This window comes from Manduca sexta, chromosome 4, assembly GCF_014839805.1.
Source record: "Manduca sexta isolate Smith_Timp_Sample1 chromosome 4, JHU_Msex_v1.0, whole genome shotgun sequence".
NCBI classification, from domain to species: domain Eukaryota; kingdom Metazoa; phylum Arthropoda; class Insecta; order Lepidoptera; family Sphingidae; genus Manduca; species Manduca sexta.
The window spans coordinates 676,492-702,645 of NC_051118.1; the positions used below are offsets into that span (position 1 = coordinate 676,492).

The following is a 26,154-nucleotide window of genomic DNA, read 5'->3' on the forward strand; positions in this document are numbered from 1 at the left end:
AATTGAAACGACATGACTTTGGAATACAGGAAAATAATTTAGAAACATTTCAAATATATCAAATATTACGTCACACCCGTTATGGAGTGATCAATCATATCCCTCGTTCACAAGTCATTTGTTACAAAGGTCATGTCGTACGTATCCGTGCAGGGCGTGATCAAAAACAAAAACATTCATAATAACTATAAATTTTAATACTTTAGCAGATAAATATTTAAAAAAATGCATTCTGCCGTAATAAAAATATTTGCAGTTGAACTATGTTATTATTATATGTGTACTATGCCACAATCTCAAATCGAAGTCTGTTTTGGCGGCAGTGACGTCACCAAACGACAAAAAACATTTTTTTTTTGCTGCTGATAATCCGTTCTTCGCGGAATGAACTCAGTGTCTTAAAGTCTGGAAGCCAGTTACCCAAAAGATAGGTATAAGATATATTAGGTATAATTTAAAAAAATAGGTAGATATTGTAACTTTGACTTTTCGGACAACCAACGCCGCATTCCCCCCGTGTCCACGAAGGCTGCAAAGTCTTCGAAACATCGAAAGAAAATTATATTATAAAAAACCGCGATAAAATCCAAAAAGTAGTTTTACTTCAAATCTAACATTCGCGTAAACATAAGAAATCATTATGCAAATTTGCTGCCTACGATAATCAGCACGGCTCTGCCACGCCCCGGTCACTGCACGGCAGTGTATGGCAAATACTTCACAGCTGAATTGTTCCATGGACCTCCAATGCGTGGTCAAAATGCGGTCTGCTTAATTGACTGTTAGATTCTATTGGATTTGCGTTTTACACTTGGTTTATTATATAGTGATTGATTTGTGGTATGTAACTTTGAATAATTCGAGTTTCATACGTGGTTACGCTTTAGCGTTGATCTGGACTTGTATGGCTCTCATATGTGAGAGCCTGCCTGGGTAGGTACCACCGCAATGTCTATATCTGCCGTCAAGCATCAGTGTGTAATCACTTTTTTGTTCCGATTTGAATTTAATAATGATAATAATAATTTATTACTTATTCCTTAATGATTAGGTACAGGACCATATGAAAATAGAAAAACAAAAATTCACAATACGTTGTTACAATAGGTAGAAGAATCTAATATTTTTAGATTGACATAATTAATTAATCCTACCTCTCAAACTAGGTAAGCCTGTTTCTTGAGAGACAGTGTTCAGCTCTACAGTACATAAAGTTTAGGTACTAAGAATAACATTAAGGAATAACATTGTAATTAGTGTAACTACGGGACATAATAAGATTTAACATCTCATGTCGTAGGATGGCGAGCGCAGTTCAATACCAAACAATACTTTGTAATCTAAGGTGTTGAGTGGTATTTCTGATTTCCAAAACACAATTTTAGCTCCACAAGCAGTCGCACCCAGAGTTCACAGTTCACTGGCTATACTACCATCAGCTATATGCCAAAAATCTTCCGTGAATAACAAATATTTTTACCAAAAATCTTGTTACTAGATTTCTGATTTTAATCAATTTGAAATTTTGTGAGAATATGGCGTGTACATGAATGTAATTCTGACTGAAAGTATTTTTATTTTACATCCACGGTTCGAGTAGCTTATTGTAGTGTTTCAAGAAAAAAAGTATAATTAGTTAAATTTTATAACGCAATGGCAAAAGAACCTTGTATAAGAAGTAAAAACCGATGTGTCAGAGCATTTATTCGATAGACGTGCGCCAGTGACATTTGTCCAAGTATTAGATATTAAAAATAATAATAATAACAGCCCTGTATTATATACTTGCCCACTGCTGAGCACGGGCCTCCTCTACTACTGAGAGGGATTAGGCCTTAGTCCACCACGCTGGCCTAGTGCGGATTGATAGACTTCACACACCTTCGAAATTCCTATAGATAACTTCTCAGATGTGCAGGTTTCCTCACGATGTTTTCCTTCACCGTTAAAGCGTACGATAAATTCACAAAGAATACACACATGATTTTTTTAGAAAAGTCAGAGGTGTGTGCCCTTGGGATTTGAACCTGCGGACATTCGTCTCGGCAGTCCGTTCCATACCCAACTAGGCTATCGCCGCTTTTAGATATTAATTATTACTTATTTCATATTCATACAAACAACGAATTTTGTTAAAAATTTAGTAAATGTTAATTATTCTCGATTGTTTTTTTCATATACACCTGCCTCTGTTTATCTATACACCACCCTTAGATCAGCTGACAGAAAATGCTGTTGGCATTAAGTCCGTCTGTATACCAAAGTGTTTCAAATAGATTATTTTTAACCTAAATCAAAATAAAAGTGTATCGATAAATATTTGTTTTACTAGTTTCACTCGCACATAGAACATAAACGTCAAAGTTCACGATACCACTAAATCTATCTCCTACTGCTAGTAACTTTCCACATAATACAATAAGATACAACGAAGAACCCAAAAGACCGACTGCCAATCTTCAAGACAGCTCATTTTGCGTAGATCGGACCGTTGACAGCAAAAAGTAAAAAAATGTATAATTGTAAAATGTAAGTAGATATTGTAACTTTCACTTTTCAGATGTCCAACACCTCAGTCCGCCCCGTTACCACTAAGACATTCAAAATTTTGTATACTTAATTGTAAAATGAAAGTGGATATTGTAACTTTGACTTTTTCGTATGACCTCAGTCCACCCTGTGACCACGAAGGCTGCAAAGTCTTCCGCGATAATACCCGCAAAAATAGTTACATCGGAGATTAAATTGGATACGTTACACCGAACTATATTCTATAGTTCCTGTCCCCACAACCAACGACACCCCACAGCTAAAAGCTAGATAACATCCTTAAAGCGCTTGTCCACCGCCGCCGACAAATGAGATCGGCGAATCGAATTCGGACGTACGATCGTGTCCACCGCATTCTTAATGGACGGTGTCGACAGTAATGGATGTAGCGGAAAAGGCAAAATGTGATTTATAATTTACTAGCTGATATTGTCCTTCAGACCACATTTTATATACTACCTTCCATCTTTTGGGTCTCCACAACAGTGCATCCTTGGGCGCCGGGAGGTGGATGCAAGTAGATGCACGTGCATTGCATATTCAGAAATAAATCACAAGAAATATAAGTCACTGAATAAATCTACAACAATGAGAACTATCGACCAAGGAGATTTTATTGTGATAAAGCATTTGCAAAAACCAGCGCGATTTAAATTTGAAAGAAAAACTTAAATATATTATGCAGGTGGTACACCTCCCTAAAACTAAATTTGGCGACGCCCATGAGTGCATCTATCGGTTCTAAAATTGTCCTATAATTAAAGCTGGAACTAAACCCTCACGAACATTTTCTTTGAAATCTGTGATTTCGGAGATTAGCGTGTACGGAACAATTGTTTATACACAAATATCAACCGAATTGCCAACTATTCCCATTGGTTTTTCTAAATTATTCTTTGATACAAACCTTGTCCTGGTGATTAGAAACAAAAGAAAGGAAGCAAAGAATACGGTACAGCCGTTCTCAAGCGATGCTCTTACATTACACATTATTTATGTCTAGAGAAAATGTTAATTTATATATATTTTTTTTATTCGAGCACGACAAAGTTACCTCACCGCACGTGGTGGTAAGTGGAGTAGAGTCCAATAGAATGTCGACTGACGAGAGATGATTACCCCTACAGTCGACCCAATTATGCCCACCTATTGGAGCCGGATATACACAGGCTGATCCCAGAACGCGACACAGTTAAGTGGGCCACTGGCGGGTTTTAACACCTTGTGTACGGTGGTCGCTATCCGGGCGGATATAAAATATATCCTACCACGAGCAATAACTTCTTCTAGAAGGTTTAATAGACGGACATGAGATAAGCAAGTCAGTGGCGAAGTATAAGTACAATTCGATTCCTACCGGTTTCGCTTTTAGGTTTATTTAGGTTTATCTTAGTTATTGTTTTCTATTAAATTAGCCGCGATAAGGCAATTTTTTTCTCGTGTTAACTTTTGAATATTTTCACCCTTCGAAGCACGTTATATTTGGTAATGTAAATATTTCGCACCAGCTTTGTACCTTAAATATGAAGAACATCTAGATTTCATACAATTATTTATAGAACCTGTTTATTTTGTCACCTTAATTAAGACCATCTCTGTATTTAATATTATCTTTTGCTTGCGGCTCCGGCGCGTTAAAATGTTTTTCCGGGATAAATATTTTCCCGAGATAAAAAGATAGCACTTTCGAGTAATGTAGCTTCCTAATAGTGAAATAAATTTAAAATCGGTTTAGTAGTTCCTGAGATAAGCGCATTTGAACAAACTTTTTAGCTTTATAATATAACTATAGATTACGCTATATTATATAAGCTGCGAAATCACTAATAACAAAGGTCATAATTGATAATTCGATAGGTTAAATTTGTAGGACATGACTAATGTATACTTTTACTTTACGTATCTTCTAGTGGTCGGATATGTTTGTACCCGCTCAGATAGCAATCATTGGTAGTGTTGCAAGAGATTAACACTTGTATATCCAGTTCCACAGGCCGACATAATATGATAGGGTATTTAACTATGTTTGATTATGACATTTTTTTTATATGTAACACCAATTAGTACAAAGAAGAAAGACCTGTGAAAGTAGTATTAAAATTCGATAAGGAATAAAACAGTAATTCACGTTTCAAATATTGCTACGTACAGTAGCGAGCGTGAAGTGGGAATATCGCTTCATCTCTTTCTTTCGCACGCATCCTAATTCCCGCTGACGTCACATACAAGTATTTCGTCCCTTATCGGTTTTTGACACTCACCTCTACTACCTAATTTCAATGGTTTGTAACTTGCGTATTTTTCACCAGATTTCAATGATTTCTGTTTTAGAATTTGTACTACGTAGATACTTTATAAATAAAAATAAGTGAAATACCCTATTGTGTAGATAAGCGAAATAAAATCATCTCTCATTAGTAGACACAATCACGACCCCACTCCGCTTACAATCAGGTGAAGTAGTCACTGACATACATAAAAAAGATATGAATTTCGACTTCATCATCTCGTTTCCACGACTTCAATGGACAACCGGCAAGGCTTCGAATCGTCGGCCTGTCGCCGGACAATTTATCGAGCTGCCTCCCGCCAATAAATGTGATTTAAGGCGAATTTTCCCGTATTATTTACTTAAATTTCTTAGCGACCGGCTTATCTTGAGAATTATGATCACGAATTAAACCACCGTTTTGAGTTATTGTTACTTGAGTGACGATTTGTGGTTCTATTCTTTGAAGTTTATTCGCTTTATCGCTTTAAATAATATTTCTTGGAGATAACGAACAGGATTTTTATTATTTTGAGATTTTTTTAACGATGCTGTGGGCGGTTTATGATTGGTTTTATTTTATATGTCTCTGCAAGGGGATTCCAGCTTTCAAGTCAATGGAGGGAGTCGAGGTCTTAGAGAGAAGGGGAGGGGTCATGTAGTCGAGATTTTATCATTCGTGTTTATTTACTATCATATAACATATATATTTTATTAAATATATCAAGGATAGTTCTAAATAGTTATCAGTAGTCATCAAGACCCAGCCTAGGGGGGATCATCTAGATCCGTTCTTGCACCACTGCACCTAATGCTAAACGGAGTGGGGCTCTGATAGATAACTATCGCCAGTTGACAGAGCTATGCAGGCCTGTTCTAAATTTATTTACGAGGGAGGCTGGTGTTAAAGTAATAATTAAATTATAACTACTTTACTTTAATTTCTAACATTCACGTAAACGTAATAAAACATTATGTAAAGTAATCATTATATGTTAAGTTTGTCACTACCTTGTGGTATAAGGGTTTATTGGACTTTTGGACAGTATCAACTTAGTCTACAATTTGTTCCCAATACGGCGATAGGCTCGCCCTGATCACATCATGGGACGAGTTTTTCTGCTTATAACCCGGGGTCATAAATTTGAGCCCGATACGCCGACAGGTTGGCCACCATCACATCATGGGACAGAATACACATGGAGAAAGTGAACGCCCTAGTTACATGTCTGCCTACCCCTTCAGGGATGGAGGCATTGTCTTATGTATAAATAACTTGGTCAAAGTAATAACTGATACATTTTAACCACAACCGTTAAATCCATTCGACTGAACCATGACGAATACTACAATGTTAACTTCTGTTACAAGTTTATTACGTTAACTATTTTTGGTTGGTTAGACATGCCGTAAGGTCCAAGTAGGAGGCAACAATAACATAGTTGCGTCCCGGGAGAACATTATAATGTAATTAGTGAGTATAATCATATTTGCGGGAAGAAGGGAAGGAATTGTGCGAGAATTCCAAAGCGGCAATGCAGTCTCTGTTTACTCCTATGGAATAGGGGTTTATTATGTATATTATGTTTCTACTAGTGGTAGGTCTCTCATATGTGAGAGTCTGCTTGGGTAGGTACCACCGCAAAGTCTATTTCTGCCGCCAAGCAGCAGTGACACCGTTGTGTTCCGGTTTGAAGGACATTGTAGCCAGTGTAACTACTGGACATAATAAGATTTAACACCTCATGTCTCAGGATGGTGAGCGCAGTGGAAAAACAAACAATACTTTGTAATTCAAGGTGTTGTGTGTTTCTACTGTTTATGGGCGGTCGTATAGCTTACCATAAGGTGAACGGCAAGTTAATCTCCTCATTTAAAGCAATAAAAATATATATACGTATCAGATTCGCGGCCAGATTTCTCATTGTAGGTAACTGTTACTTTAGTAAACCTATGACGTGTTGCGGCAACTTACGGCTTTTACTTAATTTGTTACTTTTACTTTGAAAATTCATGAAAAAACTAACTTTAGTAAGTGATTTTGAAGGCAATGTAATGCCATTTGTGGAGCTCACGCATTCCTGATGTGTCCGTGATTTTTATAACATTAAATGTGTTTTTATATTAAAATTTTTATAGCAAATTTATAATATCGAAATATTGATATATTGACGCCATTTTGTAGCATCTGGTGCAAATTGCAACAGTTAAATCTTCTTTTCGTAAGCTACAATGTCGCAGAGGAAAATAGACCGTATTTTATAATAATTTGATTACTTTTCGTTTATCATTTGGCCAGAATCAAGAAAATATCTCAATTTAAAATCACCCATTTTCTAATATATGCTATTTCATGCTATATCCGCAATGCGGAAATGGATATTGCCAAATCGACTTCGCGTCAAAATACGCGTGACACGGTTAATATTAATGTAACATTAATCCTTTAAACTCTGTTTTATGTACAGTCAACCACATAAATAACTGAACACATTCATAACTTCAAATCGCCCGTAATTTCTTGTATTTTTACCAACACTGCTTTTTTAATAATAAATATTAATAATATCAACCTTGTATTTATACTGTCAGACTGCTGGGCACGGACCTCCTCTACTACTGAGAGGGATTAGGCCTTAGTTCACCATGCTGACCTAGTGCGGATTCGTAGATTTCACACACCCTCGAAAATTCCTACAAGGAATTTCTCAGGTATGCAGGTTTCCTCATGATGTTTTTTCACCATTAAAGCAAGCGGTTTTAGAAAAGTCATGCCCTTGGGTTTTGAACCTGCGGATATTCGTCTCGGCAGTCCGTTACACAACCAACTAGACTATCGCCGCGTTTTTACATTTCTAAAATATTCCTATTCAGCTTATTTAATATGTATAGGCGACTCGAAATTTAAGATTTGTTCTATTGCTTTTGTGGTTGACTGTACATCGTTGACATAATATAAGCTCATGACTTTATCATAATTTAGACGGAAGCGCCTAAAGTACTCATTACATTATTGTGATAATAAATTATATTTTAAATAGTTGACCAGACAGATGTTGTCCCGTCATAACTACGAATTTGCAGCGCGCATTCTGTCAAACGCTGACAGTTATTTCAAATAATTGACAGTTATATAAAATTAATATTTTCGTTAAGTTTTCTTAAATTTTCTAATTTTCCGCGCAATTTTTTGATTTTTTTCTTTCATAAGAACCTTCTCCTGACAATAACAAATACAACAAACAAAAGTAGTGAAATCGGTTCAGCCGTTCACGCGTGATAGCGTGACGAAGGCAAATAGGGATTCATTTTTATATATATTGAATTAATATTTCTTTTAACAGGCAAAGTGACTCTAGTACAACCATCGACGACACCATTAAGCCGGCCTGTTTGGATATACACAGGCTAATCTTAAACGCAACCACGAAGGCTGCAAAGTCTTCGAAACGTGGGGAGAAAATTAAAATATAGAAACCGCGATAAAATCCGAAAAATAGTTTAATTTTAACGTTTACCTAATATTGGTAGGTACTGCCTCGATGGCGCAGTTGTATTGCGTGATGAAACTGCTCTGTAGTTTCGGGTTCAAATCCCGGGTCGGGAAAAGTCATATTAAGTTATTCTCTTCAATATCAGCCTAGAGTCTAGAATTTGTGCCCGATATGGCGAAAGGCTCGCCCCTGTCGCACTTTGCGATGGCACAGATGACGAAAAGTGATTTACATCTCTGCCTAATCCTTCGACGATAAAACCGCGATGCGTGTAACAATAAGAACACATGCTCTCCGCATTTCGTTATAATTAGTTGACTGCAGAAAATTCTCGAAACAAACCCAGTTACAAAGTTAATAAAAGAAACTTTAAGCAAGTTAAATGGAGTTTTTCCTCTTCGCTGTTGCAGCCCGACTTCCAATTAAACTCATAAATTGTTTAATTGCAAACAACGTTCAGTTGCAGCGTATATTTGTGCATTTAGAACCTGAATATAGATAAAAAGAGAGAATTTCCTACGCACGGCCGTTGTAGACACGTACGTTCATATAAACTATTTGTTCAAAATCTGAACTAAAATCAACCGAAAGGTCACTGTTATAACGTTCATATTATATCAGTTAATTACCTCGATGGCGTAGTTGTAATTGTACACGATACAAGTACGACTACCGCGTTGAGGTCCTGTGTTCGAATCCCAGGTCGGGATCTTAAAAATTACTCAGTCGCAGCTCGGAGTCAGGAAGATGGCGGTGTGATATTCCCATGTCTCGGATAGCACGTAAAGCCGTTGGTCCTACGCCTGATCTCTCTCCGGTCATGTCGGATCGCCGTCTCACCGAACTATGAGAGTGAAGGAACAGAAAGTGCTTGTGTATTGCGCACACACTTGTGCACTACACTATATCCTGCGTACCTGGTTAATCTCCGTTGAGATTCGGCTAGGAGAGATTCATTCATTATAACAGTTCGCATGGTTTCACTAGTATTAAACAATTATTATAGTCACTAATATGTACAAGTACGGCATAATATTCGCCACAGTACTCAGCGAGTCTGTTAGATTATATCCAAATATCATTAGATATCAAGCAATATACGTATATCCCTTAATTCGGCAAAGACGGCGCCTTACGCCCGAGGCGGTCAATTATGCAGATCCCTAAGGAATATTCCGATCCAGTTCGGGACCCCTGTGTCAAAGGACAGCGAGAAATTCGATCACACGCTATTCGTAAGGAAAATAACAAAAGGTCTTCATAGCCTTGTAAATGTGTAATGTTGTATTTCGCTGGCTCACGGGCTGACTCATTTAACTCCGCCTACGTAAAATTTTTGTATATGAAGTGCAAATAAATAAATAAAATGTAGATAGATATTGTAACTTTGTCTTGCGGATGACCAACACCTCAGTCCCTCCGTGGCCATGAAGGCTGCAGAGTCTTCAAAACGTCGGAATACAATAATATAAAATCCGTAAATAGTTTTATTTCAGTGTCTAACATTTGCATTTGCGTAAATATAAGAAATTAATTCCGGTTCTAACAGGCCACCATAATTGTGTCGACTGCCGAAGGGTAATCATTCCTCATCAGTGGACATTCTATGGAACTCCACTCCACATTCTGAAATACCACTTCCCAAAGCGTTTTCAGTTAATATAGAGGTAAAAGGCGCCAAATCTGCCGACGTAATCAAGAGTGCAGTAAGGTAAAAGTGGCGAATTTTACTACTGATTTAGAATGTATGATCTTTCCTCCTATCTAAGTTTCATAAATATAATATAAGACCAATGTTAAATACTGTCCCACAGTTGAGCACGTGTCTCCTCTACTACTGAGAGGGATTAGACATTAGTCCACCACGCTGGCCTAGTGCGGATTGGTAGAATTTACACACCGTCAAAATTCCTACAGAGAATTGCTTAGGTATGCAGGTTTCCTCACGATGTTTTCCTTCATCGTTAAAGCAAGCGATAATTCAAAAACAATACACACTACATTTTTTACAAAAATCTGTAGTGTGTGCCCTTGGGATTTGAACCTGCGGACATTCCTCTCGGCAGTCCCTTTCACACCCAACTAGACTATCGCCGCTTTTTTGGTTGCAAACATCTACGTAAATTAAAAATTTATTTTCTTGCTTGATAAACAGCAGTAAGAACTATAAGATAATATAGATAGCCATGTAATAGAACATAATCGCATTTTCTGACTTACTGCCTCTCCACGGTACTCCACGGCAGAAATATAAAAGCGACTTTCTTGACTTCAATACAAAAAGATAATAATGCTCATATTATTTATAAAGATAAAGTATTAAAGGGTTCTTTTCGCTTTCTCTTTTGATAACCTTAAAGACTTCCGCTTCGACCCCATCTCCCCTCCATTATGAGTCGAAATAAATCCAATAATGTCGGGAGAGGCGGTTGCAACCTCATAAAGATACATACGCCGTATAGGGTCAAAGGGCGAGATCAAAATGCCAACGAGGTCTAGTAAAGTTAAGAATCATTTTCGCGCGATACTTTCAAAAATAAATATCTATTTCCATTTATATTCTACACACATACATATCATCACGCCCTTTTTTAACCGACTTCAAAAAAAAAGGAGGTTTTCAATTCGACTGTTTTTTTTTGTGTTTGTTAGACATTTACTCCGCCAATTATGGACCGATTTTCAAAATTTTTATTTTTTTTGAAAGGAGATACTTCTGAAGTAGTCGCATAGTCACTAAGTCAGGATCGGATGATTGGATCCTGGGGAAATCGAGGGCAACCCTCAAATTTTATAGGCCCACACATGGTTTTTGCCAATTTTTATGAAGTAACTTAAGTACTTGCGTATGGCAATCATCAGCTGATGATGGAAGGTACAACTCCTTAACAGTAAAGAGTTACTTAAAGATGCATCGGCTGATTTAGTATATGATATTCTTTTTATGTTTGAAAGGGCGTTTGCCATTTGGTCTCATGATTATTACCAGCACACAAAAAAAAAGAAAAAATGTTTAAAAATCAACACCGAGAATTAAAATAGTATTTAGTAACTCATTTACAAAAAGACAACAATTTTAATCATTAAGCTGACAAATAAACAAAAGAGCAAGAACATAAAAATATAGCTAGCGAAATGCAACGATTGTGAACGTCCGTCCGATCCTAAGCAAAATGCAAGCAAAAGTGTATCGCCGACGCAGTGGTCCGCTGGCCAGCCGGTTCAGTTTCGCGCCCTTTTTCTTCTTTTTTTTTGCACGAGTGACCACGTAGCCTTTCTCATTATATCTTAAGAAAAATAAAAATTATTAAGAATTAAAGTTGAAAGTTAAACGCGTTATAAAATTAATATGAAAAAAAATATAATTTTAAACTCCATTTCGCATATAAAAACCACAAGTTTCAATTACTAAGAATTAAAATAAATTAAGGATAAAATCCTGTAGTAAAAATAATCTTGGTAATGAGCCACTCATAATTATTAACAATTATTTAAAGGTCTCTCTCAAAGAAAATAGTCCAGAAGTTTCATTACTAACGACTATATAAAATTAAATTTATAGATCCACCCCAAATATTAATCTTGGCAATTATTAACCACTTAAACACTTAAACTTATTTTAAATCTGATCTATTATACAAAGCTGAAGAGTTTGTTTGTTTGAATTCACAAATCTCAGGAACTACTAGTTCAAATTGAATAATTATTTTAGTATTAGATAACTCATTCATCGAAGAAGTAAGATTATGTAGACTGCCTCGATGTAATAGTTATATTACAGTAAGACTGCAGTGCTGGGGTTTCAGATTTGATCCCCGGATCGGGCAAAATAATATTGAGGTTTTCTACTCAGTATCAGCCCGGAACGTGGCCTCTCACTGTGGGCCTCATTAGGAGGCTCAAGGTCTCTCAACGAGCTATGGAGAGGGCTATGCTCGGTATTTCCCTACGAGATCGAATCAGAAATGAGGAGATCCGTAGGAGAACAAAGGTTACCGACATAGCTCTTAGGATTAGCAAGTTGAAGTGGCAGTGGGCCGGGCATATAGCTCGAAGAACTGATGGCCGTTGGGGTCGAAAGGTTCTAGAGTGGAGGCCATGTACAGGCAAGCGAAATTTCGGACGCCCGCCTATAAGGTGGACGGACGATCTGGCTAAGGTCACAGGAAGTCGCTGGATGCAGGCCGCTTCCAACAGGTGGACGTGGAGATCTTTGGGGGAGGCCTATGTTCAGCAGTGGACTTCCTGTGGCTGAGATGATGATGATCAGCCCGGAATATAATTTGTGCCTAGTATGGCGATAGGCTCGCCCCTATCACGTCATGGGACGGAATACGCAAGGCGAAAAGTAGGTGTACCTGTTGCGCCTCTACCTACCCCTTCTGGAAACAAAATGCGTGTGTGTACGGTGTTCGCTATCCAGGCGGATACAAATATTCTACCACCAGCAATAAGTAAACATGATAAGTATAAATTATAAATATTATAACTATAATAATAAGCGTCGAAAGGCGCTGGAATAAAGTTTCCCGTTCGGTGTTCCCTAGAGAGTCTACTTTAACGGGTAAAGAGAAAACTAAATCTAAATATTGTGAGAGTAATATAAACTATCATTATTTTTCTTTAGGAACAAAGTTAAGATTTAGTTCAGCGCATTTATATCTTTCTTAACCTCAAACGGAAAAGGGGTTTTAGAAGTTAAAAGTATCTGAAAATCTGGATCCTCTGCGGTGCGATTTCATCGCTCCTTTTTACCGCACACGCGCAAACTTTGGAATGAACTCCCTGCATCGGTGTTCCCCGATTGCTATGACTTGTCCTTTTTTAAACGTGGCTTTAAAAGAGTGCTCATTTCCAGGTAGGCAACGGCTTACTGTGCCACTGGCATTGCAAAGTCCATGGGCGGCCGATGCTGCTTTCCATTAGGCGGACCGCTTGCTCGTTTGCCTACTAAGGTTTAGCAGCCTAAAGGTTGACGCCGCTGTAGAGGAACAGATGGTTGCGTTCCTCTATGGAAGGGGAAGATTTCCAGTCAGGCAGATGTTGCGCCTGACCGGCCGCGGCCCCTCCTACGGTTTCTATTCGGAGGTGGTATATATGCAACGCGTCACTCAAATTGTGCAAGCATAATTCAGGATCGTCTGTCGCCATCTTGCGTAATTGCTATGCGATAAATCACTACAGTTGTGTCAATACCACATAGGTCTTCTGGTAGTTCTATTGATGTTGACGAGATGGCGGTAAGAATACCAATTGTACCGCCACAAACGCAATAAAAAAAATATGGGTGGGTGTGTATCTCTATGTTGTCTGTGGCATCGTAAATTCGTAAAGAGGAACAAACATACATACATACATCCATCCTCACAAACATACGCATTTATAATATTAGTAGTTAAAATTAAAATAGTAACACCGAAATACTTTCATTTCTATAGATCAAAACTTTCAAGAGAATATTATCACGGGTTCGATATCCGGATCGGGCAAAGGGATTGTGGGGGCACCAGTTGCGTCTTTGCCTACCCTGCTGATGTAACAGACATGAGTGTATATTATTAATATCAAGTTAATGTCGATACGAACCTTACAGTAAGCATCAGGATTTCCTATAACAATAGTAGCACCACATTAACTTGGAATTATACAGGTCTGCGTAAGCAGCTCCCCGCTCCAACTTTAATGCCTAGGTAATACAGTGCAATTTCCTATAAACCTGACGATAACAATTGCACAGTACACGTTTGCTTCGTTACAGAAAAATGGCGGTCCAACCTTATCAAATGTATTCTCGCATACATGATCCACCACAGGCTTATTATCTTATATCACATAGTATCCAAAATTATCTTTCTATTAACTCTATATGAAAGTTCTCCCTTTGAATATCTCTAATTTAACAGAATATTGGCATATTTTTATTTATTTATTCTCATAGGAAAACATACAGCTTACAATACAAAATTGTGTCTAATTAAAATGAAGTAATACAATATAAAGCTAATAAAGTTTTCACTATTAAATAATACAGGTTTGTGGAGTGAACCTTATAAGTAACTCAAAAATAACTATTATCAGAAAATGAGTTATAAAAACTATTGAGATGAATACTTAACTGCTTTTAAGGAATTAATATAAGATGTTTTCTTTATGAATGTGACATGCTCTTGCAATGAAGCGATTCTTAACATTTATGACCAAGGTCGACATGCTTGGCAGAAATAGACAAAACATTGAAATGTAACCTGATCGCTGACCATCACCCTTTAGCTATAAAATGACAAACAAAAAACCCAATGCGTCTAAAATTTTTGGTCCTCCGAGCCGGATTTTATTGCGGCCGCGAGGCGTGTTTTTCTACATTAAAGCAACACATCTGTTGCCTGGCGTACGGCCAGCGGTTCGAGGACATTTTATTAAAAGCAAACGTACCCAAACGGGGAATCGAAACGACACTTATTTTTATTTGTTATCGGTTAGGAAAGTGTAAGATAAATGGGTTAGGTGGAAAACAATGTTCTGTTTGAGTTATTGATATATCGTCTGAAACATAAGTTATATATTGAGTCGGCAATTTCTTTATTGGATTATAATAATACAAGAATACCAAAGAAGCAAGGAAAGTAGAGGATCGAGCAACGTGACACGCTCTAGGGTATACTTATGTTCAGCAGTGGACAGTTATAGGCTCATGATGATGATGAAAAATACCAAACCTATATTAAAGACTGCTCAATGCTGTACATGGGCTATCTCTATTACTCAAGGGGTTTTACGCCTTAGTCCAGTCCGTTAGCCTAGTGTTGGCAGACTTCACTGTGAAATTCTTAATTTTCTAAATTCGATGGAGAATTCTCAGGTATGTAAGTTTCCTTACAATGTTTTCCTTCTCCGTTAAAGCGAACGATAATGGATGAATAATACGTAATTACGAAAGGTTAGAAGTGTGTGCCTTAGGTTTAGAATCGAACTTTCATCTCAGCAACACGTTCTTTTCCCAACTTTCCCAATCACAAATAAAAACATACTGTTGCTTTGTACAGCGAGTGATATTTTCGGAAGCCGTTATATTAATGTGACTAATGGCTTCTCGAAAATTATGAGTATTATGAAGTATATCACTTAAAATAAGTTTAGTCACTTGCTGACATAACAAAAAAAAAACAAACTTAGAGCCTGGTCGACGGTGGTCCCAAAAAACACAGTCCCAAATTATAACATAAAGAGAAGACGCGGAATAAAGGCACAAAGCAAGACTCACGTGTAAAAAACACCTATTCCCATACCATTAGACCCCTCTATAACATGAGATCGTGTAAAATTATTTCGGTTCGCGTCACTCCAGTTTCCTCAATCTATATAAGTTTGGAGAACTGTCGTCTGTATGTTTAATGTTTCTTGTTACTGGAAACTTTGCGACGAATAGAAAAACTGTTTTTATCGATTACAAAAAGAGAAGTTATTGTATGCGAATATTTTTATATGTTCGTATTTGTATAATTGTATGTATATATTTTCGAACATAGATACAATTTGTATCACATAATTATATATTTTATCAAGGACATGGCAAAATGGCTACACTGTTTCTGATACTAAGTGTAGCCTTAAAATGTCGACGGATAAACGAGAAACATATCCCAAGACGGTCGACACAGTTATGCCGACCTACCTAATTGCTTCTTCACGCTCCGCTTGAAGGACCCTGAGTTGTAGGAATAACTAACTATTATACATAAGAGATATATTAACTTTACGTTAAGAATTAATAATAATATTAACCCTAAATTAAGAATCAGTTAATATTAAAGAATATAAAATTTCCACTATTTAAATATATACTAAAGGCATAATATCATTTTAGTACAGTCTGCCACAAAAATAGCTTGAAGTATGAGAAGTTCATGAAGAGGTTTGAAAATTTGTTAGAAGTTAAGGCAGAAATGACTAAACCAAATTTTTAGCTAAAATATAAACTATGACTATCATGATATATATAGTAATTTTGACATTGAGTTAATAAATGAATATACATACTTATTTTCTTAAAAATAACACTTTACAGTAAGTTTCTAGAACCACAGATTAAAATAATAAAGAGGAAGTTTCGACCAAAAAAAGTATCAATAAAAAGTTTTTTTTTCCTTACACGCCCTAATGCTATTACTCTAAGAGACTTCGTCGCATAGGCACCAACACACTTTTAGCCAAAAATACGCGTATACACAGTGCATACGCCATAATTACACTAAACTACAAAATTATCAAAAATCTAAAACCGAGATATTTGTAAAAACATTGTTATTTTTTTGCACAATATTAACAGAGGCAAAGACGATTATGTGGTTTTATTCATTAACGCAATGTTAAAACGACTATATCGTGCATAGGTTTTTTATTTTGCAAAAGCAGCAAGCCCTTGTTTATTCCTTCAAAATTGTTTGCAAGGGAAGCCGCGAGTAACACCCAGTTTAGTACAACACGCAAACAGCCAACATTATTGGCCTGTTTCTACTCTTTGCCTTTTTTCCTCACATAAGGCCCTAAAAAGTAATGGTCCATAATGTCACGACTTACGGGACCCTTTACTCAGCGCCGGCAATTTCTATTGCAATAACGATTACGATCATAATCAACTGTTATTAATGCGTTCGGAATAAGACGTTAGGGGTTACAAAATAGGGGTTTGATGGCGACTTTGTTTCCAAGGCTGGATGATAGGACTTGAATTGAACTAACTCTATACTAAACTGAAGCGCCGCGAAATACTATCATCTTTAATAACCGGCAAACAAATAAAGCACACTACCACGTGGTAAGTTTCTTGAACCTAAGAGTAGCTACACTTCGACTACTATACTCAGGACCAGAATAAACGATGTATTCTAAGATGAATTGTTGCATCAAACACACAGAATGGACGTCAAGGCTTCTCTAAATCGGCTTTGGTTTTACGACTTGTGGTATTTGTATGAGAAAACCGTATTAAAAATGTCGACATAGTGTGACCTAGATATCAATTCTAGAACTTGCTAGTAAATCGTCAACAGCTTAAAGAAGACTAAAAGCAAAGCCGTAAGTCACACGTACAAAACAGTGGCTACACTGAAGCCTTTGCCTACACCTTTAGGGACAGAAGCGTGAGTGTGGTATGCAAGTCAAAGCTAGTCATTGATATAGACACCCACAAACCCAAATTCCTGACCCCAAACGACCCCAATCCCATTTAATATATCAATTTGAGGTAACCCCGACACCCATTACCCCGGCAACGTCCCACAGATAAGCAATTAGCACAATACGCTGCCAAAATGTCTGCTCAGTTTGACCTTAAGCAACTATAAATTACTGGAAATCACCTCGGTTTTCTAATTAAGCACCTTGGGGTCGCTATCTGGCTATTACACCTTTGAAAGAGACCTGTAAATCGTAACATTTCAAATTCAATTAAAAAGCATGGATATATTTTTTAATATAGACATAGTAAAATGACCCTTCTGCAGCTGATGGTAAGTGTTATGGGGTTCAGGTATGATACATGATGAGAAGTGATTACCCCTCGCCAGTCGACGCAATTATGTAGGCATGAGTTTTTGCTGATATTTGAAAAATAACTGGACTAACTAAGATTAAAATTTGTCTAAGATTTTATTTTAGACTCACCTATCACATCATGGGACGGAGATTATAGTCCATTTGTTCTAGTTGTGTCTCTATCTTACCTTTTAAACATAATACCGTAAATTTCTTAAAAAGTCTCGACAACTTTCATACCACAAAATGAATTTCCTAGACTAAATAAATCTAGACAAATTTTCTGCCCAAACTACTAAGCCACTCAATCTAAGACCTATATCCGCTTTCAGTCATAAAAGAGCTCCTCCCCCAGAATCTAGACGCATATATCCTAGGTAATGATGTAAGGCCTAGCTATGAACGCTGTAGTGATGTCCTCTGAATGGATGAGAGACGTTTGATGTGCGCGATAGTGATGGGACGTGCCGATGTTATCGATATATCGAATTGTATTTTTATATCAAAATATTTTTTGTGTGGATTTTATTGAATAATTTGTGTATGCATTGTGTCTATTTTGTATATTTTAAAAATAAATAGCTAGCGTCTAAATACTTACAAAAAAAACTTTATTTTTTCATGTTCATTTATAACCATTTCTACCTTAATCGAGTACTACCCATTAATATAAACAGTTTATTGATAATATTTTCACTTTTTTCGGTTATTCTAACAACAAATTACCTGAAATAACATATGACACGACTTCGTTTCGGAATCATCGCTTATTGTATGTATCATACAATAGTTGAAAAATCCGATTACACTTGCAAATTCGCCAGGACACGAAGCGAAGAAAGTAGAGTAACTTCACACAAAACTGCAATACAACTCCTAAATTCCCATCATTCTATACATAACCAAATACAGTGCTATAACATTCATAAATTCACACGTAATAAAAACTTTTTTATCGACACCATCGCGTCGCATCCCTACTCGCTCGTCTGAAACGTATCCCTCGGGACCCGCCCCGGGGTCAACTCTAATTTATTCATTGCTCATTTTGTACTAAATGTCACTTTAGGCTTGGAAAATTTGTTAGCTTTGGTACCTAAATAGTGGGGGGTGCTGTTTTGTATTTAGGTTAATCACTGTTACACGGTTTAAGATAATGGTATATTGAATAATTTATTTCTTGATTTTTCAATCCTAAATTATTGGACAAAAAACTTTGACATCAAATTCATTGTAAAGAGATTCATAATTGCAAAGGAAAAAGTTACATCATTATTTTACTAAAGACAACTAAAGGAAATATTGGAATACAAAGTAATTCTTAAAAGGTATAAGGAAAAAACAAAATTATTTCGACTACTCAAGAAAATATTTAAATAAAAGTTATTCTTTCATTAAATTTTGCTGAGGTTAAGAAATCAGCTTTAAACAAAGCAAACACTAACCCCCTTATTAATAGAGGTTTTTTTATCTAAGGCCGGAGTAAAGCTGTAATAACAAGTCTGTTTCTCAGTGCTAACGGCATGGCAGCCTTCGCAGTGCGTAGACATAGGGCCGTTGTGATTGCCTTATATTGAGATACAACAATATAACAAAAGATAAAAAAACGTCTATGAATAATAGGGTTAGTGTTATAACGCACAATAAGTAATTCATAATATAACATGCACTAATTAATTTTCAACAACTTTGACAATGTAACATAAGAATTCAGTGTTCGTTTAAAGTCATCAAAGGCGCAGAAGTAATGCTCTCTTTGAATCGAGGGGCCATAGATTTGAGTCCTATTTTTCTAATATGTACGGCAAAATGACTGCCCACTGCACCTAATGATAAGTGGAGTGGGGTCCTGTAGAGAAACTGACGAGAGATGATCATCCTTTAACAGTCGACACAATTATGCCGGCCTGTTGGAACCAAATATAAACAGGCTAATCTCGGAATGCAACACTCACGTGGGCCAGTATGGCGGGTTTTAACACCTTGTGTGCGGTGGTCGCTATCCAGGCGGATATAAAATATATCCTACGACCAGCAAATGAATGTTTGTTTGATCCGAAAATATATTCTTTTAGATATATTTCATTAAAATCCCCTTACTGTTATAATAATTTTCTTGAATTATAAAACAAATATTTTATATTAAGAAGTCCTTCATACAAACTTTAATTATAACTACATTAAAACATAAGTAAAGCAAATTATTCGAGTCTAAAAACGTATTTATTTCGACTAACAAATCTAATATTCTAAGTTTTCTAACGTTATTCTAGCCCAACTATTCTTTAGATAATACACGAGTAAATCTAGTATTCTAGGTTTCTGAAGATAAACACTACACGTCAACTCGACTGCTCGTTATGTATTCAACAGGCGTTATGTTGGCTCATGTCGCTTTAAAACTTGTTGGGTGTTTCGCAAAACGTCTAAATTCTAGATTGTGACCAACATTCAAATTAGTCGTTTAATTATTCACCCACATTTTGAAATCTATATCTATATATATAAAAGAAAGTGGTGTTAGTTACACTATTTATAACTCAAGAACGGATGAACCGATTTGGCTGAAAATTGGTGGAGAGGTAGCTTAGAACCAGGAGACGGACATAGGATACTTTTTATCCCGTTCCCACGGGAACGGGACGTGACATAAGACGTGGTATAAGAAAGCAAAATTTGATATGGAGATAGTATAAGACCCTGGGAAGGTTATAGGCTACTAGCACGGGAAAATATATAGCAGGACTTTTATCCCGAAAAACTCCTTCACGCGGGCGAAGTCGCGAGCAAAAGCTAGTATTTTATATTTGTAAAATGTAGGTAGATATTGTAACTTTGACTTTTGGATTGACCAACACCTCAGTCCTCTCCGTGACCTGAAGGCTGCAGTCTTCGAAACGTAGAGCCTAATTATAATATAAAAAACCGCGATAAAATCCGAAAAAAAAAAGTTTTATTTCAATGTACAACATTCGCGTAAAAATAAGAAATCATTATCAAATTAGTCTTTAAATTTGGACCTAGAGGTCAACAAGGCATCTACTATTTACAAATTGTGAATATATTTTATAGGTTCTGATAATTTACCATATGGTTGACGTATTTTTCTGTTGCAGTGTAAACAATCATTGTAGGTTTTTTTACTTCATATTATATTTTCCACAAGTTTGAACAAGAGTAATTAAGTGCTTTGACTTTTGGGCTAGGTATAAACCTGTTTCCTTTCTACTTTAAAAAAAAAACAGAGTTTTTGAAATGCTAGACATTACACAACATTCCTGTTTTTCTACCTTCCTGTAACACCTCTCATTGCTATCATAGCAGCGTTTAGCCGACGTGCGTCACAAATAGCATTCAAGTAAGCAAGCTTATTTAGAACGTGTTGGGTTCAATTCCAAGCAAAGACACTTTTGTACTTGTAAAATTTACTTCTGCAAAATTTACTCACACACTCACGCTTTTTATACCTGAAGGGATAGGCAAAGTTGCATCTGCTGCAACCACTCTCCACCGTGCGTAATCCGTCCTATGATGTGATAGGGGAACCTATCGCCATATCGAGCGCAAATTCCAGATTACACGCTGATACAGAGTAGAAAAATACAATATCTAAAATTATCAGTTTTCACCTTGAAAAAAAAATTGATAAATAAATGCGTCTCGACATTTTCATCTATTGTATTTTAGTTAGTAAAGGTATTTACTTTAGACTGACATTTTTTGAAAAATTATGCGTTTTAGGCAACCCACACAATTCCATGTATTTCGGGCATCATAGACAGGTATTCCTCCATTTATAAAATATGGTTCTAGGTGCACGAGCACACGCAAATGAAACCTCATATCTAATAATTCACTCAAAAGTTTGTACTCAAAAATTTGTACTCAAAATTATGTACTCAAAAGTTTATAGAAATGGAATCCACCCCTACGCTCGGAAGTATTTCAAAACGTTAAATACGGTTGGAAGCTATAAAAGCTAGCAGCTCAGGTGTTCCCCATATACTCATATAAATTTCATATTTATTACTTTCAAACTTTAACAGTTTAAAGCTACATAAAATAGTTGGCCAGTTGGTGTAAGGCTTACTAATATAATAAAGCTGATATCGATATTGGTAAATTAATACATAGTTTTCAAACAATTTATGATGTTATAACTTTAACTAAAACAATGGTAACTATGTTTATTACTGGCCATATTAGTGGTGAAGAGTATATGTAACCCGATTCAAACCGGCTTCCTTTTCTTATATAATATCAGCCCTGTATTATATACTTTCCCACTGTTGGAAACGGGTGTCCTTTACTACTGTGAGGTATTAGGCCTTAGTCCACCACGCTGGCCTAGTGCGGATTGGTAGACACCCTCGAAATTCCTATAGAAAACTCCTCAGGCATGCAGGTTTCCTCACGATGTTTTCCTTCGCGCTTAAAGCAAGCGATAATTCACAAAGAAAACACACATAATTTTAGAAAATTCAGAGGTGTGTGCCCTTGGGATTTGAACCTGCGGACATTCGTCTCGGCAGACCGATCCACAACCAACTAGGCTATCGCCGTTTATCCCTTTCGTAAATTATGTAAAATCTTATTATCATTAGAACAATTTCCAGTCCGCATTTACATATGAATATTAGTACCTACATTATATTGTGTCGAGTTCCCTTTTTGAAAATTACACACTTCGCCGCCGCTGGCCAGGCAAATAAAAAACCTCGATTATTATTTGATATGGAACTAAATTCTTGTACATACGTTAACTATAAAACAGAGAAATAAAAGTGGCGCCTTATAGTAGGTTTTCTTTTCCTCTTCAGTCTTACGAAACAGATGATAGCAACTTTTTAAATATATATTTTTTGTTAGCTATCGCTCGATTCAACCGTGAAAAAAACTCTTAAGCTTTTTAACCCTGAGGGGTTAAGCTGAGATGCAACTGGTGTACCCACTTTCCGCCGTGATTATTCCGTCCCATGATGTGATAGGGGGATGCGAGCATATCACCATGTCGGACAAATTTCAGTCTCCGGGCGGATATTGAGAAGAAAAACCCAATATCACTTTGCCCGACCTGGAGATCGAACCTACACCTCGGAACTGAAATCGTACCGAATACATCTACGTTTCCTCATCATTCGACACTATAGATTAGGCGTACCATTAGTTCCAATGCAGTCACTTTGCCGAAAATAAACATAAACCTTAAAATCCAAAACCGACCTTACAAATTCCAAATCACTAACAATCTTCTATCTTCCAGTGTCATCATCATCGAGCAAAACACAGAACCCATCAGCTGATCATGACCTCGCTCTGAGCCCTGACGTCCAAACATACCGGGACAACGTCGACGAGATGATAAGCGAAGATAGTCCAATCATCACAAACCTGGCAGCACATAGACTATACCTAAACAAATACAGAGAACAGAAGATGAGGAATTTCGATGATAGCGAAGTGCTTTCGAGGAATAAAAGGGAGACAGATAACTATAAATGCGAAGCGTTTACGTACAACGATAAAGATAGTGGAAGGGATATCTGGCACCCTCATCCGAGGAATAGCTCTTATTATTACAATAGTACGGATTGTGTTACTGTTATAAATGGTACGTATTTTACCAACATTTGTACTACATAACTCCAAAACAGTTGCGGTTATTCTTCTTAATATTTTTTGACTTATTAGAGCAACACTCCTAATTAACCATGGTCCACAACTATTAGATTGTAATTTGCAGCTCTCAGGCTATGGTCTGGAAGTTTAGGGGTTCGAATCCCAGAATTTTACGACCATACTTTGCATGTTTGCTAGAAGTAAACAAAAATGTAGCAGTGGTTAAAAATGTTTGCTTTTAAATCATTTATGGAAAATTTGGCAAACGGGAAAGTAGATCATCTAATGAAATCCATTATCCAATTCAAGAGCCTTGAACACTTACAATATTAGATGAAACGATGATACAATGACAACTTAGGAGACGGCAATTGAAACTAGAGATGGAAAGATACTAGTTATTACAAAGCTTCAAGTAAATATGTATTTTTTTATTTCAGCTACTGAAGGTCAGATAATAGAGTTGATATTTGTGGACGTGTTTCGCATAGAATCGCATCCAGAATGCGCGTACGACTATTTAGAAGTAAGTATAAAAGTTTTTATATATCTTGGACGGTAATTATATATTTGTATTCTTACCCCTTATTCCATTACCTCCCTACTCAAAGTCATAAAAAGCACTAAAAGCTGACCTGAGATAACCTTTTGAAGTAAAGCTAAATCACTACATAGTATAAAACAAAGTCGCTTTCTCTGTCCCTATGTCCCTTTGTATGCTTAAATCTTTAAGACTACGCAACGGATTTTGATGCGGTTTTTAATAAATAGAGTGATTCAAGAGGAAGGTTTATATGTATAATAACATCCATTAAATAGTGGAGAAATACTGTTATTTTGTTATGTTATACCCGTGCGAAGCCAGAGCGGGCCGCTATGTTTTTATATACAACGTTCACAGTTTTTCTGTAGTGTATTTAGTATCAGCATTGCACCCGTGCGAAGCCGGGGCGGGTCGCTAGTTATATATAAATAATCAAGACTAAAAATAAATCAACTGATGCCTCGATGGCGTAGGTGTAAAATAAAAAGTAAACATGTCGGATATTAATATTCCGTCTGCAATTTTTGCCCCATAAAGATCGCCTTATGCGAGCCTATCGAGGCTCGCACCACATCAAGGCATGGACTACACCTCTGCCTACCTCTAAAACGTACAGATGTTTGTGAAATAAAAAAACTTTTTTTTTTTAGATCAGAGACGGTCTTCAAGGCTACTCCAAACTGCTGAGCAAGCTCTGTGGCACAGCATTTCCTAGACAAATCAGTACGACAGGACCCAACGCCTGGCTGAAGTTCCATTCAGACGACACCATCGAGTACGAAGGCTTTCACATTAATATCAGCTTTAAGGCTGGCGCTAGTCGTGAGTACCTACATTCTTGTATCTAGACCATAAGTTCGATGGTGTTATGTATGAAAATGCAATGTAGTTCTCATTTTTCATTTAAAAGTAAAATAATAATATAAATAGGGATGATGGGGTTTTAGGATGCTCGGATATATATTTTAATTTCCACTTACTATTCGATTTCGTCAAGAGAAATCTTTTCACTTCTCAATCTCAGTTCAAGTCCATTTTCTGTGAGTGGTAGTACTCCGGCCGACCTGGTTCTGTTGTCTTTAATTATGACTAAACTCTACAATGTACATAGTTGTACCACTACTGTCGGCCTTGGGCCCTGAACCAAAAACTGCGATGGTATTACCTCTAATCATTAGTTCAACACACCCTTTTTTTCATATATTCACGACAAAATGACCCCACTACGGCTGATGGTAAGCGGAATTGGGTCCAATAGAATGTCGACTGATAATAGTTAATACCGCTCGCCAGTCGACACAATCATGACGGCCTATTTGATCGCGATATATACAGGCTGATCCGGGAACGCGACATACTTATGTCAGCCATTGTGGCGGATTATACCACTTTGTATACGGTGACCGCTATTCGGTTGGATATAAATATATACTACAACCAAAAAACTAAAAAAAAAAAACTACGGGGCGTCCTTTGCCATCTCTTTAGCAGCACTTTATCAACATACCTTTCCAGACAGCATACCAGCCTCCTGCTATATCCCAGTGGAAGGAAGCCATGGAGTAATCGACTCGTCGGATATTGACGAGAAATGCAAAACTGGCAGCCTTAACCATGCCCTAGACGTTTTGTGGATTATAAAAGCACCTGAGAATATGAAGGTAATAATATTTGGCGAGATTTTTAAGGTTTTTTTTCGCAAAACTGCACCTTATTTTAAAGGTTCTTACATTACAGTAAGATACTACGAATAACTTAGTTACCTAAAATTGGCACGATCACAGGTATCTATACAAATATAATTGTAGTCAGTGTAACTACTGGACATAATAAGACTTAACATCTCATGTCTCAGGACAGAGTGCAGTGGAATACCAAACAATACTTTGTAATTGGTGTTGGATGATGTTTCTACTGTTTATGGGCGGTCGTATCGCTTGCCACCAGGCGAACGGCTAGGTCGTCTCGTCATTTTAAGCAATAAAAAAAAATTACACAAGGTGTTGAAAAATATTTCATATTATAATTGAAGAGATACATAGATAGATAGCAAATAAAAAATCATAATATATTTGACTATCAATGCGTAAACATTGCGTTGTCATGACAACCGACATATGTATTCACAAACACTACATGCAATA

General features: G+C 36.8%; 1 protein-coding gene across 1 annotated transcript in view; it reads left to right on the forward strand.

Moving 5' to 3' along the window:
* LOC115447957 (neuropilin and tolloid-like protein 2) overlaps positions 1–26,154 on the forward strand; it is a 42,437-nt gene that overhangs the window by 3,010 nt on the left and 13,273 nt on the right. The window contains exons 2-5 of the mRNA XM_037442748.1: positions 23,111–23,458; positions 23,907–23,992; positions 24,661–24,832; positions 25,526–25,671. Coding sequence (XP_037298645.1) covers positions 23,111–23,458; positions 23,907–23,992; positions 24,661–24,832; positions 25,526–25,671 — 752 coding nt within the window. The remainder of the gene's footprint in view (positions 1–23,110; positions 23,459–23,906; positions 23,993–24,660; positions 24,833–25,525; positions 25,672–26,154) is intronic.